This window comes from Myotis nattereri (genome assembly GCF_964212035.1).
Source record: "Myotis nattereri genome assembly, chromosome: 5".
Lineage (NCBI taxonomy): Eukaryota > Metazoa > Chordata > Mammalia > Chiroptera > Vespertilionidae > Myotis > Myotis nattereri.
This window is the reverse complement of record NC_138080.1, coordinates 17,709,583-17,724,183: the sequence shown is the minus strand read 5'-3', so window position 1 is coordinate 17,724,183 and position 14,601 is coordinate 17,709,583. Positions and strand designations below refer to the sequence as shown.

Sequence of the window (14,601 nt, the reverse complement as noted above, 5' to 3'; positions counted from 1 at the left end):
CAGCAGAACTGAAGGGAAGACTGTGTGTACCCTTCTGTCCCTCACCCTTCACATGCCCAGAACCATCAGTGTCACACTTCCTAATTCCTATCACTGTATTTCATTAGTTTCATACTGTTTTACTAATCCTGAATCTAAACAGATTGGTTCAAAAGGAGATCGTTCTATTTTTAAAGTATTTAGTGATGTACCTGTGAGCTTTGCATGGACGAACTAAGCACATGACCCTTTCTTGTACATCAGAACTTGCACACACATGTAAAAACAGGACCCGTTTTTGACAGATGTGAAACCACCGTTTATTTTATTTATTTATTTTTATTTATTTTTTCATATTTATAGCTATGATTTATTGTAGTGAATGGATACAAAACAGAAAATCAGGTACAAGTTTCCAAGCATCACACAAGGAATCACAGAGGCATGCTTAATTTTTCAGCAACTGAAAGCTGTGGGAAGATGCATAAAATTTTCATTAGAGCCTCAGTGTCCAAAGTTTTATTGGGGGCCGGTGGTATCGGCACCATCTGCCTGGCACATGCCAAAATTCCAGGCACCCAAAGGAAAGCAGCTGTTCAGAAGAAGCCAAACTAACAACAACAAAAAATGCTCTTCATGTGGAAAGTAATAAGACTTCTGAAAAGCACCAAAGAAAATTGAAATACATGGAGATACATAGAGATTTATGAAACAGAAGACATATCATTAAAAAACAGAATAAATGTAATTTCAATCAAAATCCCAACACAGTGTTTCCTGGGAAGCTGATTTTAATTTTTTTATGGAAGAGACAAGATACTTCTGAAAAAGAAGAATAAAGTAACATGACTTGGCATATCAAAAATTAATTATAGGTGATGTGGTATCAGCCCAGGAAACAGGCAAACAGGTTCATGTCATAGAATAGCAAACACCAAAACAGACACATACACTAAGGGAATTTGTTATATGGTAGAACCAACAGTATGGAACAAGTAGGAAAGGTTACTACTTAATACACTGATTACATTAATCAGAGAAAAATACAACTGAGCCCCTCCACTCATGTCACACTCAAAAATCAAGAGTTTGAGAACTTAAATATGAATGGCAAAATCTTAAAACTATTGTTAAAATATAAAAGAAATATCTTTATTACCTTGGCCAAAAAAACCCCTACTTTTTAGGAATCTAGATGGATGGATGGGTAGATAGATAAGTGGATAGATGATGATGATAGATAGATAGATAGATAGATAGATAGATAGATAGATAGATAATAGAGAGATATAGACCAAGCTATAAAGAAAGCAAGAAATGGCATAATTTTCCAGATCATGTATTTTCTGAGGGAGAAGGGGATCAGGAAAAGACACATACAAAACATCAGATACTTAAGGATATTGATTTATTTTTTTTCAAACATGTTTTACTTTTTTCCTCTCAAGAACATAAAAATTATGAAAGGGGAACTTAACAGAAAATTTTAAAAATGTAACACAATTTTTCCTTTTAGTAGTCCTTGGGTAGTTATGACAGAATAGGTTCCACTTTCTGTTTGTTTCTTTGAACAGGGATTTTGGTCCAAAGTTTTGTTTTTAATATCTGCTTCTGCCTCCCCCTCTATCAGATCGGCTTCCTCCATGGCCACCACCCCTGGGTGCTCTGCGGCTTGAACTGCTGCAGGAATCACGTGGAGGAGGGTACCCTCTTTTCATAGAAGGGGGAAGCCCTCTTTCTTGTCTGCCAACCCAATCACGACTACTTGAGTAGAGGTCACTTCGGCTGCTTGAGTAACTGTCTCGACTTCCACCATATCCATCACGTGAGCTGCTGTAATCATCATAGCTATTGCTTCCACCATAAGATGGTGGGGGCCCTCCTGTAGGTGGAGCCCTACGTGAGTTACCATAACTGTCATATGAATCCCTGTATGAACCACCACTTGGATGATCTGAATAGTCATGATCACGACCATAGCCATCTCTATCACTATAGACTCTTGATGGATAGTCATCACGTGAACTGGAATGACCATAATCACGATAAGTATAATCTCTTGGTGGTGAAGCATAATCTCTTGTATCACGGGATCTTGGGTAATCTCTACTTGAGTAGCTGTCTTTAGTAGAATATCCATCATCTCTTGGGGACAAATAAACATTTCTACGGGAAGGCAGGGGTTCCCTTCGAGGTGGGCCTCCATAACTATCTCTTCCATGAGATACAGGAGCTCTTGCTCCCATTCCACTGCTGCTGCGAACTGGACCTGAAGGAGCAGATCTTTTAGCAGGAGGATCCCAACTTCTCGGTGGTGGTCCTCTTTTCACTGGAAGTGGTCCCCTGGAAGAACTCATGCTAAAATTCATGGAATAGCCACCATCATCCATGTGCCCTCCACGTGAGGGAGGTCCCCTGATTCCTCCACTTCCTCCTCTTCTGCCTCTAAGACCCCTTGGAGGGCCTCTGCTTCTTGGAGGTGGAGGTGGTCCACGCCTACCAGTTTCAAATGATGGTTTGGTGGCTTGTTCTACCTTGATGGCTTTTCCATTTAAGGACTTTCCATTCATCTCTCTGGCTGCATCCTTAGCATCTGCTGGGCTTTCAAAGGTGACAAAAGCAAATCCTCTCGATTTGTTGGTTTCACGATCTTTCATCAAGAGTACTTCCACTATCCGTCCATATTTGCCAAATACAGCTTCAAGGGCTTTCTTATTTGTTTCTGTATTGAGGCCACCAATGAAGAGCTTTCCTGGGCGATCAGCTTCAACCATGTTTCCCTTCTGGTAAGAGTCGGAGGGGTGACGATGGTTTCAAGCTCCTACGAGGTCGTTGGCAGGGGCTTCCTAGCTGCTCAGCACAGGGAGGGCCACTGGCTCCGAAGACGGAAGAGAGAACCTGCAGGAACTACTGCGCCATATGTTGGGGTCCAACCCCAGCAGGTACAGGGGTTCCCAAAGGTGTGGATGGAGTTGGCGGAGAAGGAATGACACAGACACAGAATTCAGTTGATCAGCAGCCTAGCCAGGTTCTCTAGCCAGGATCTCCAGCCAAGTTCTGTGTCTATTGTCCTGTTACATCTGTATTTATACCAGTTGATTTTAATCCTATCCATTCTATTCCAAAGGTTAGGGCGTTTCTTATCTCCATCCCAAGGTTACTCTATTGTTCTATTAAGCTACAAGCAAGTAACTGAAGGAGATTATCCTAAGTAAAGATTAGGTAGCTTAAGCCTGATTGTTCATAGTTAAAGTGATTAACTACCCTCCTGGCACTTAGTTAAGGGGTTTTATTCCCTTCCTTAGTCCTATTAATCCCTACAACCTATCTGGGAGAGGTGACCTTACTTAAAACATAGAGCGCTAAGAAGGGAAGCAAACATATTAAGAAAAGTATGCCCTATATGCCAGGTCCCTTGAAACATATGCTGTGCAGATGTTTCTTCCCTGCAGCGACTGTGTCAAGCAACAAGGATGGACCGGCAAATTCCCCCATTTTTATTTTTTAAATGACAGCGCGTGTAAATCAGTGGCCACCTCTCAGATTGGGTTTGTTTAAGACTCGGAAGACTTGTTTGTGACTTTGCCAAGAGGTCAGTCCTTGGCTTAACCCTATATCGGCCCCCCACATCTCATCTCACCCTTCCTTTTTTTTTTTTTTTTGTTTGTTGAAAGCAATGTCATAAGATCAAACATGTTTTACTTTTTTCCTCACAATAACATAAAAATTATGAAGAGGGAACTTAACAGGAAATTTTAAAAATGTAGCACAATTTTTCCTTTTAGTAGTCCTTGGGTAGTTATGACAGAATAGGTTCCACTTTCTGTTTGGTTCTTTTTTTTTAATTAAATCTTTATTGTTCAGATTATTACATTGGTTCCTCTTTTTTCCCCCCCATAACTCCCTTCCACCCAGTTCCCACCCCAACCTCCGCCCTCACTCCCCACCCACTGTCCTCATCCATAGGTGCACGATTTTTGTCTAATCTCTTCCCGCACCCCCCACACTCCTTTCCCTGCCAAGAATAGTCAGTCCATTCCCTTTCTATGTCCCTGATTCTATTATAATCACCAGTTCATTCTGTTCATCAGATTATTTATTCACTTGATTTTTAGAATCACTTGTTGATAGATGTGTATTTGTTGTTCATAATTTGTATCTTTACCTTTTTCCTTCTTCTTCCTATTCTTAAAGGATACCTTTCAGCATTTCATATAATACTGGTTTGGTGGTGATGAACTCCTTTAGCTTTTTCTTATCTGTGAAGCTCTTTATCTTACCTTCAATTTTGAATGAGAGCTTTGCTGGATAAAGTAATCTTGGTTGTAGGTTCTTGGCATTCATCACTTTGAATATTTCTTGCCACTCCCTTCTGGCCTGCAAAGTTTCTGTTGAGAAATCAGCTGACAGTCGTATGGGTACTCCCTTGTAGGTAACTGAGTTTCTTTCTCTTACTGCTTTTAAGATTCTCTCTTTGTCTTTTGCTCTTGGCATTTTAATTATGATGTGTCTTGGTGTGGTCCTCTTTGGATTCCTTTTGTTTGGGGTTCTCTGCGCTTCCTGGACTTGTAAGTCTATTTCTTTCACCAGGTAGGGGAAGTTTTCTGTCATTATTTCTTCAAATAGGTTTTCAATATCTTGCTCTCATCTTCTGGCACCCCTATAATTCTGAGGTTGGTACGCTTGAAGCTGTCCCAGAGGCTCCTTACACTATCTTCGTATTTTTGGATTCTTTTTTCATTTTGCTTTTCTAGTTGGATGTTTTTTGCTTCTTCATATTTCAAATCTTTGACTTGATTCTTGTGATCCTCTGGTCTGCTGTTGGGAGTCTGTATAATATTCTTTATTTCAGTCAGTGTATGCTTAATTTCTAGTTGATCCTTTATCACAACCTCAAGGGTCTCATTATATTTCTTGTAGATCTCCTTAAGTTTATCAGCAGTTTCTAGAAAATTCTTGAAATACCTTAAAAGTGTGGTTTTGAACTCTATATCCAGTAGCTTGCTTTCCTCCATTTTTGTCATTTGTGTCCCTTTTCTTTGTCTCTGCATTTTTTATGCTTCCCTGTGTTGATAAAGTGGTTTTCTGTGCTAAGTGTCCTCTAGGGCCCACTGGTTCAACCTCTGCAATTACCTGAGGAGGACACTCTTGGTGCACCCCCTTGTGCACAGTCTTGTTGTAGTTAAGCCTTGATTGTTGTAGGTATCACTGGGAGGAATTGACCTCCAGGCCAATTGGCTGTGAGAATCAGCTGTGTCTGCAGTGGGAGAACTTCTGTGCTGCAGACACCCCTCCAGGACAAGACTTGCTTCAATGGGGCTTTGGTGCTCACTGAGTCTTCCCCCTGAGTGTGTCCTTTATGGTTCCACCGAGCTGCAAACTGGATGGTCCCACTCTGACCTGTGGGTGGCTCCTGGCTCCTGGATCTCTAGGGAGATGCTAATCTAGCCTCTGCCTTAGGCTATCCAGCAAAAGCCTCCCTGCAGGGCTTGGGTGGGGCGGGTCCCACGGGATCAACAGGGCGGGGCTAGCAGTTATGGCTGTTCTCAGAGGTCCCACTTCTCAGTGTCTGGGCAATCACTGCATGCCCCTTCGAGAGAAAGCTGCCCTCGAGTTCCAACCGATGCTAGACAGTCCCGCTTCTCCTGTATAAGTCTGGGTCCCCAGAGACTCACCCGGAACTGGGGCTCAGAGCCTGAGACACCCTCCCAATTGTAAACGACAACCGCGCCCTCAGCCGCCAGCCCTCTCCGCACCTTAGTATTTTACTTCTGCACTGTTCCCCCTCTGAGTCTCGGTATGCTTTTCTCTTTCCTTCTAGCTGTGGAATTTCCAGTCAGCCAGCCTTTCTGTGGTTCTGGATGATTTCCATTTCATCTTTTAGTTGTATTTTTGAAGTGGTTGTTCGAGGCAGCAAACTCCGGTGTTTACCTATGCCGCCATCTTGGTTTCTCCGCAGTCTTTTTGTTAAATTGTTGAAAGTAGTACAGATGTCCCCCATTTCCCCACTTTGGCCTCATCCACCCAGTCCCTGCCCCACCCGAGGTCTTCGCCACACTCTTATCTGTGTCCATGGGCTATGCATTTATGCATATAAATTCTTTGGTGGATCTCTTCCCATCCCCCACCCTCTGAGATCTGTCAGTCTGTTGCATGCTTCCATGCCTCTGGATCTATTTTGTTCGCCAGTTTATTTTGGGCCAATTTACAGACTGTTCTAACCATTTCTTTCTATTTTGTCAAACAGCTACATTCTGTGGTTCCATAATGTTATCTTTTAAATCTCCAAGTGCTTCAGCTGTTAGCATAGGTGCTTCCATTAGGGGCTGAGATTGTTTTAATGCTACTAACTTAGCAGCAGTGTCAGCCAAATGATGACCTTTTCTTTATTCCATGTCTGCCATTGAATGTCCAGGGTCTTTTGTAATTGGTAAGGATTTAGGCAATTGATTAGCCTCTAAGAATTCTAAAGCATAAGAACTGTTTTTTTGTCTTTTGTCTGGAAGACAAAATTCAATTCTTGACTAAGTCCCTCCTGAGTGAGAGCATCCTTTCTGTTTCCATAGCATACCAAAGTCTTGGATAACACCAAAAGGTATCTACTGACAGTATAAATGTTAGCAGTGTTACCTCTGGCCATATTGCAAGCTCAAATTAATGCAGACTTCTGCTTGATGAGCAGAAGTTGCCTGAGGCATTGAACTGGCCTTAGTGGTTTCATTTAGAGCAGTGGTTCTCAACCTTGGCTGCACCTTAGAATCATCTGGGAATCTTTTTAAAATCCTGATTTCTGGGCCTCATCCTCCGGAAATTCTGTTTCTTTGTTATGGAGTGAGGCCACAACATTAGTAACAAAGCAACAAAATTTCTGGAGGATGAGGCCCAGATATCAGGATTTTAAAAAGATTCCCAGGTGATTCTAATGTGCAGCCAAGGTTGAGAACCATTGATTTAGAGAGATAATTGCATAGCCTTCTTGATTGTGGCCTGCTTCATCTTTTAGGTAAGAGCAATCAGTAAACCAAACCAATTTAGCATTTTTGAGAGGTGTTTCCTATAAATCAATTTAAGGAGTTAGTCTTCTGTCTGTTAACGTCAGGCGCTCAGGAGGGATTTAGTCAGCAGAGGGAAGAGAGTAGGAGGATTCAGAGTATTACAATGAACAAGTCACATTAGCTAACGACAATAAAAGAACTCCATAGGAGGTTAGTCTGCTAGCAGAAAGGGGCTGATTATGATGAAAGTAAGACTTCCATTGAATGAGGCACATAGTCATTGGAGGGTCCATTATTGTCTCTTTTAAATGCTGTAGTAAATTGGCAGTGGCTGGAATAGCTCTCACACAGGGAGGGAGACCTTTGGCCACCAGATCTAATTGTTGCCTCTAGTATCCAAGGGTTTATGTTGGCTTCATGTTGTTGAGCTAAGTCACCTAAGGCATTTCTCTCTCTTTCACAAACAAAAAGGAAAAGGACGATTGATAATTAGGATGTCTCAAAGCAGGAGGACCTTAAAGACTGCCTTTTCTTTCTTTGAAGGCTTTATGGGATTCCTCTGTCCATATGAAGGCCCTTTGTCTGTTCAGCCTTGAGAAGAGAGTGTAAATGTTGAGCCAAGACAGAAAATTAGGAATCCATTTTCTACAATAGCAGCCCAAACCTAGGAATCTCCTGAATTGCCTTTTAGTCTTGGCAGTAGGAAAATTAAAAATCCCCTGGGTTCTATCAGAATCCAATGTGAGACCATTATCAATAACTACATATTTAACTTGAATTTTATAGAACTGAAGTTTTTCTTTAGATACCTCATGTTGCTTTGTTGATAAGTCCTCTTGAGGTTCATTCTTTAACCCTTTGTATGCCATAAGCATCTATAGATGCTTTAAAATCATTTTTTATGAGAATTTTCAACTGAAAATATTCAAGAACACCCAAATTGTGAGTAATATATTTATTTTTATAATATTCTGCCAGGAGCCAGTCCATCCTTGCTGTTTCAAGGGACCTGGCGTATATGGCATACTATTCTTAATATGTTTGTTCACCTTCTTGGCGCTATGTGTTTTAACCAAGGTCACCTCTCTGAGAAAGGTTGTTTTCCCAGGTAGGGATTTTTCCCTGAAGTTAGGGAGGGGATAAAACCCCTTAACTAAGTGCCAGGCAGGTAGTTAATCACTTTAACTACAAACAATCACACTTAAGCTACATAATCTTTACTCCCTGGAATAGAGATAAGAAACGCCCTAACCTTTGGAATAGAGATTGATAGGATTGGAATCAACTGGTATAAATACAGATGTAACAAGACAACAGGACACAGAACCTAGAGACAGAACCTAGCGAGAGAACATGGCTACAGAACCTGGCAACAGAACCTGGCTGGAGAACCTAGCTAGAGATCCTGACCAGAACTTGGCTAGAGATCCTGGCTAGGCTGCTGACCAACTGAATGCTGTCTCTGTGTCATTCCTTCTTTGCCGACTCTGTCCACACCTTTGGGGACCCCTGGACCTGCTGGGGTTGGACCCCAGCAATATTCATTGCAAATTAATTTTTTAAATTTAATTTAAAATATTGTGGCATGTGGAGATGGTTTCCATTTTGAACGCGTGGCAGTTAACTGGTTAAAAACTCAAGCTATAAGAATATTTCCCCCTTTTAGAAAAAAAAATGTGATTTGTAAGATTCAAGAAAGTTTCATCCTAGGAGATCAATAAGGGCTGAGGGAACCCAAATAAATCAGTGAATTTTAAAAATAGATCCAAGTTGAAAAGGAATTGGAGGGGATTTAGAGATAGTCATGGGTTAATTGTGAACTCCTACCATTTTTTATGGTTGTAGGAAGTGTTGGGGAGCACAAAAGACTTGTTGGAAAGTTGTATAGAGAACATTCTGAGAAAAGGGAAGTGTGTGGAAGGCCACCTGCCCTGTTTATAGGAATTCTGACTTAGTGGAGACTTATGGGGGTGTCGAAGGCGGCACCCCTAATTATTCCTTGACCTTTCCAAACAAGTCTGTGCATATGCAGACCCCCAGCTGTTTACTGGAATCCTTATGCTTAATTCCTGGATGCCCTGGCCTAGAGGACAATGTAAACACATGTGTCCTCCCAAGATTACTCACCCTACTAATCCCATCTAAAGATAAAAATTCCAATAAAAGCCCCTAGGCAGGCAATTGAGGCAGCCTGGCTTCTTCAGCCTGGAGGCCCCTTAGCCTTCTCCCCCACAGTGAAACTGTGTTGGAGTAATCTGTTCATCAGTCATTCAGGGGCTGCTGGTCAGTCCCGGCAAGGAAGGGAATGGTGAGGCTGGTGGGGTATCTAGTAGGGTCGTAGTTATCCCCAATAGATAGATGAATTTCTCTTAAAACATTAGTTAGGAGCATAGAAAAAAAAATCCCCTTTTGATCTTTGGAGCGGTCCTATTGCTGAGAAAATTTAGGTTGGAATCCTTGAGAAGGATTTGCAAATTTTATGGGTTGTTGGCCTTGTAATTGCCTTTTTGAGCTTTAAACATCTTTTTTTCCCCCCAATGTTCAGGCTTTTTGCAATAATTATAAACTACTTTGAATGGTGGTTTGCCTTGGGGATCTTGAAAGGTGGATTTAGCTGATAATTGTAGGTTTATTACTCGAGTTGCCTAAATTGAGGACTTAGGGGTATATAGCTTTCTTTTTTTGTATCTTTTTGGATAGCTCAGGAGAATCACTCAGCATAATTTACTAAATCATGGGTTTGCATTGTGGCCCAATTAGTTGTACCTTTTTTTTTTTTTTAACCTGTTGTTCAAGTTCATCTTATAGACCTTCAACAAAAGATACATTAAAAAGCATTGAGGTGACATCATTGACTTTATCTATGCCAAAATACTGTTTTAAAACTTTCAAATCTATCACACTAATCAAAAATAGTTTCAATCTGGAGGGCCTGTGGGAGGAGCTCTCATGACCTATGTCAGTTGCAAAAGCCCTTTCAGAAGAACTCTATGGTCATAACAGCCCCACCCCTGTCCCTCTTTCCCTCTATATAAGAACTTTCACCACCCTTTGATCCCTCCAGGCCTTGCACATGGCGCACCATGGCCATAGACACAAAATTGCAATTCTTTCTTTTTCTCCCAATAACTCTTTCTTAAGGAAGACTTAGCCAACATTTTTGTTTACAGTCAACAGTATGAAATAAAATTTGTTTTTGTTTCCTGTTAATCTGTTTGATGTCAATGTAATTATTAGATTAGCCAGGAAGGCTAATCTCTATTAGAGAGGAAGGGAGAGGGAGAGAGAGATAGAAACGTCAATGATGAGAGAGAATCATCTAGTCTAGTGGCTGCCTCCTGCACACACCCCCACCCCCCCTCACTGGGGACAAACCCGTAACCTGGGCAAGTGCCCTAACCAGGAATCGAACCGTGCATGACCTCTTGGTTCATAGGTTGACACTCAGCCACTGAGCTACACCAGCCAGGCTCTCCTGTCAATGTCTGATATTATAGAGTGGTCTTAGCCAGGAACATAGAAGGGTAGAGGGAAATTTTTTCTCCTCTACATGAAGATCCAACAAGAAATCTATTACCTGAAAGAGGACCCTAACCCAATCATCCTGGCATCCGATCTCAAAATTTCAGCCTCTAGAACTCTGAAAAATAAATATTGCTTGTAAGCTGCCCAATCTATGGTATTTTGTTATAGTAGTCTGAAAAGACTAAGACACATGGCAGAGTCAGTTTCTGAATAGAATTCTCAACCAGGAAGAAAAAAAAAGAAAAGTTGTTGGAACTAGAAAAATTTGAATGGAGTCCATAGATTAGATGTTTGTGTTGTCACAATGTTGATGTTCTGATTGGGTTATAGGGTTGTGATGTAAGAGAGTGTCCTTATTTTTAGGAGTTACACATTAGTATTTAGGGGTAATGGGGCATCATGTCAGAGTGTGTGTGTGTGTGTGTGTGTGTGTGTGTGTGTGTGTGTATACCAATCCCTATACATATACATAGAGAATGGGGAGGGAGAGGAGTGTTGAGATAATGTAGTAAACAGGAACATGAAGAGAGGAAGCTGGAGTTCTTTATACTGCTCTTGTAACTTTTCTGCAGATTTAAAACCATTTCAAAATTTATAAAAACACACACACTTGCTTGATAAAAAAGCAAACAAAAATTTATGACCTGCCCTAACTGGTTTGGCTCAGTGGATAGAGCATCGGCCTGGGGACCCAAGGGTCCCAGGTTTGATTCTGGTCAAGGGCATGTACCTTGGTTGCGGGCACATCCCCAGTGGGGAGTGTGCAGGAGGCAGCTGATCGATGTTTCTCTCTCATTGATCTTTCTAACTCTCTATCCCTCTTCCTTCCTCTCTGTAAAAAATCAATAAAATATTAAAAAAAAAATTTATGCCGAAACCGGTTTGGCTCAGTGGATAGAGCGTCAGCCTGCGGACTGAAAGGTCCCAGGTTCGATTCCGGTCAAGGGCATATACCTGGGTTGCAGGCATATCCCCAGTGGGAGATGTGCAGGAGGCAGCTGATCGATGTTTCTCTCTCATCGATGTTTCTAACTCTCTATCTCTCTCCCTTCCTCTCTGTAAAAAATCAATAAAATATATTTAAAAAAAAAAATTTATGACCTGCCCTAACTGGTTTGGCTCAGTGGATAGAGCATCGGCCTGGGGACCCAAGGGTCCCAGGTTTGATTTCGGTCAAGGGCATGTACCTTGGTTGTGGGCACATCCCCAGTGGGGAGTTTGCAGGAGGCAGCTGATCGATGTTTCTCTCTCATCGATGTTTCTAACTCTCTATCTCTCTCCCTTCCTCTCTGTAAAAAATCAATAAAATATATTTAAAAAAAAAAATTATGACCTGAACCACAAACCTCACAGGAAAGAACAAGAACAGAAACTTAGAGTCCCAAATTAAACAAACAAAAAACCCAAACCTTAAATAATGGTGCTGAGATAAGTCTTGAAATAAAAATTATTGTTTCATTCATCTAATCCTTTTTTTGTTGATTTTCACCATGTGGCAGGCCTGTGTCAGGTGCTGAATTGGACACCAAGATGAGTAAGACAGAAGCTCCAGTGAAGGAGACAGATATGTATAAACATGACCAGAAACTCCAGCCAAGGTATACAAGGAATCCATGCTTTAATCACCCCGTCTGGTCAAAAGATAATGGCAATTACTGGTGTTAAACAAGGACACAGAGACCAGAGATAATTCTAATACCTTAGCAGCCAATGTAAACAAAGCAAAACCTAAGCCTGTAAATGCCTCAAAGTTAAGAAATCAACACCTATAAAGACTACCAATCACAACCAACCAACTAATCTTTCCCAAATAATGCAAATGCTTAAGCCACAGCCAATCAAACATTTCCTTCTTTTTCTCTATAAAAGTTTCCCCCCTAATTTCTTCCAGTGAGTTGCTCCTAACCACTTCTGGTTTGTTGTTGCCCAATTTGTGTAGATTTTTGTTTAAATAAACTCCTAAAATGTTTAATGTGCCTCAGTCTAACTTCTAACACAAATAAAACATTAAAAGAGAAAACCAAAGATACATAGCTGAGCTCAGAAGCCAGGCAAACATTTCTATGGGCAGAAGCTTAGGAGTGAACAGAGTTGAAGGGACGGGCTCTGGGCCTGGAAACAGACATTGTGGCCAGAGTTAAGAACCTGCCAGAAAAGCTGACTGAAAACAAGCCCTATCTGAGCTGGAAGAGTAGGAATCGGGGAAGATGTTGCCTTGTGCCAAGCTCACAGCTGGAAGCCAGGACTGGGGTAGGGATCTTCCCCATCAGTGAAAGGAAGTTAGAAACAAAAGAGAACTTTGAATTGGGCAATTAGAAAAATGTAGGATTTTGAAGAGGGGAAACCATAAATACTTATTGTTCTAGGTGCTATAAACCTTGAGGAAAAAAAGAAAAAAGAAGACCCCTACTAAGAAGGGCTCCTGGTGGTTAATTGGGCTCAAATAAAAAAAGCAGAACCTAGCAGCCATTTCTGCACCGGAGCCTCTCATCTAAACTGCACTTCATGGAGAAGCCTGTGCTGAGCTGCCTTTGCACTGAACTACCTGCCTGCACTGTTTGTACCACCTGAGCTCTTATAAAGGGTTCCTAGAATCCTATTTCAACCAATAGGATTGAAGCTTTCTTCAATCAGAGCTGCTTAACTCTGACCAATCAGAGTGGCTCTATTCTGACCGATCAAACCGTGCCTTTTGGACCAATCAAACTGTGAGGATTTGGTGTCCTCATTGGCATGAGGATGGACTAATCAGGGACCAGGCGTGGGGACTTCTGTCCTTATAATAAGCCAGTTCCCCTCTGGTTCAGGGAGCACACTTTCCCAAGAAGAGCGAGGACTGCATTTCCAGGATGGAGCTGAAATTCTGAAGACATCTCAGCAGAGCAAAGCTGCTTAACTTAACTGAAGAGGGGCCTGGCCCCAGGGCTGCCTCACAGCCTTGCTGTGTGCTGAATCACAGTTGAGCTGTTTCACGGCTGTGCGTGCTGTATCACTGCTTGCACTGAATAAAAATTTCCTTCTTCACTGCACCCTACATTGGGGAGTCCTGTTGGCATTGAATCAGAGCTGACAACAATTGGTTGACAGTGCTTTGCACTACTAACAGGTTTAATTCTTTCATGACCCTACAGGCAAAGGGACAGAGATATAGAGAACTTAATTTGTTCAAAGCTATAAGCGCTCCTAAGTGATTTGGTCACCAGGCTATTATTTAAAAGACCCTAAGGTTTCTCAATACCCAACCTACGTCACCAGCTATGATTGCTTACAGAAACGGAAAAGGATTCCAGACCAGAGAGTGAAGAGGGTTGAGGGCAAAGCCCAAGGTGCTGAACAGAAAAACCAAGGTGATAACGGGGCATGTGTACAAAAAGGACCGAGTACAAAAGGGCCAAGTGCAGCAGGAGAATAACTATGCATACCTAAGAGCATTTAATCACTCCGTGTCACAGCATATATGTACACGGAAGGCTCCTTCCTAGTCAGGGAGAAGGTGCCATGAGAGCATGAGCTCACCCTTCTCCATTCCTTCATCAAAGAATAAAGCTTCTGCTCTGCTTTCTCAAACTCAGTTTCATTCCATTGGTGAGAAAGGCACTTGGTTTGGCTTCCAGATTCGAAAGGATCAACAACAGTTTTTCAGCCTCTGCTTTTCAGCATCAGGGATCCTCCTTGTAGCAGTGGTGGAGATTCTAGCATGCCTACCCTTTCACTGTGCGTGAAAATATCTCGGATTCTGTTAAGTATTCTGAATAGGAATACAAATCGGTATTTACCACTTCTTAAAAATCAATTCCATGGTATGAATGTTGTTACACTTTACTATCTCTTATATCTGAAGGCTTCCCAGCATTTCTGTTGACCAGCAGGTGTTTGTGAGCTGGTTTTCATGACAGATAGTTAGTGCCAAAGCCTGAAGAAGGAGGGACAGAGGAGTGAAGGAAATTCTGAAGACATTTTAAGAAATTTTGCATCACCCATGCTCTGATGGACACACAGAACAATGTGATGGGGAAAAACATGGACGCTAGTGTCTGAATCAAAAAAGGCAAAGACATTCTAGGAATACCTTATCCATTGACTTTTATGCATCTACAGAGTA

At 41.7% G+C, this 14,601-nt stretch overlaps 1 protein-coding gene across 1 annotated transcript; it reads right to left on the bottom strand.

Moving 5' to 3' along the window:
* Positions 1–1,577: 1,577 nt before the first annotated feature.
* On the bottom strand, positions 1,578–2,753 carry LOC308519950 (RNA-binding motif protein, X chromosome-like; the record flags this gene model as incomplete). Its single annotated transcript, XM_081092313.1, has 1 exon — positions 1,578–2,753. One exon carries the CDS (start codon positions 2,751–2,753, stop codon positions 1,578–1,580), a length of 1,176 nt encoding a protein of 391 aa, XP_080948439.1.
* Positions 2,754–14,601: the final 11,848 nt, after the last annotated feature.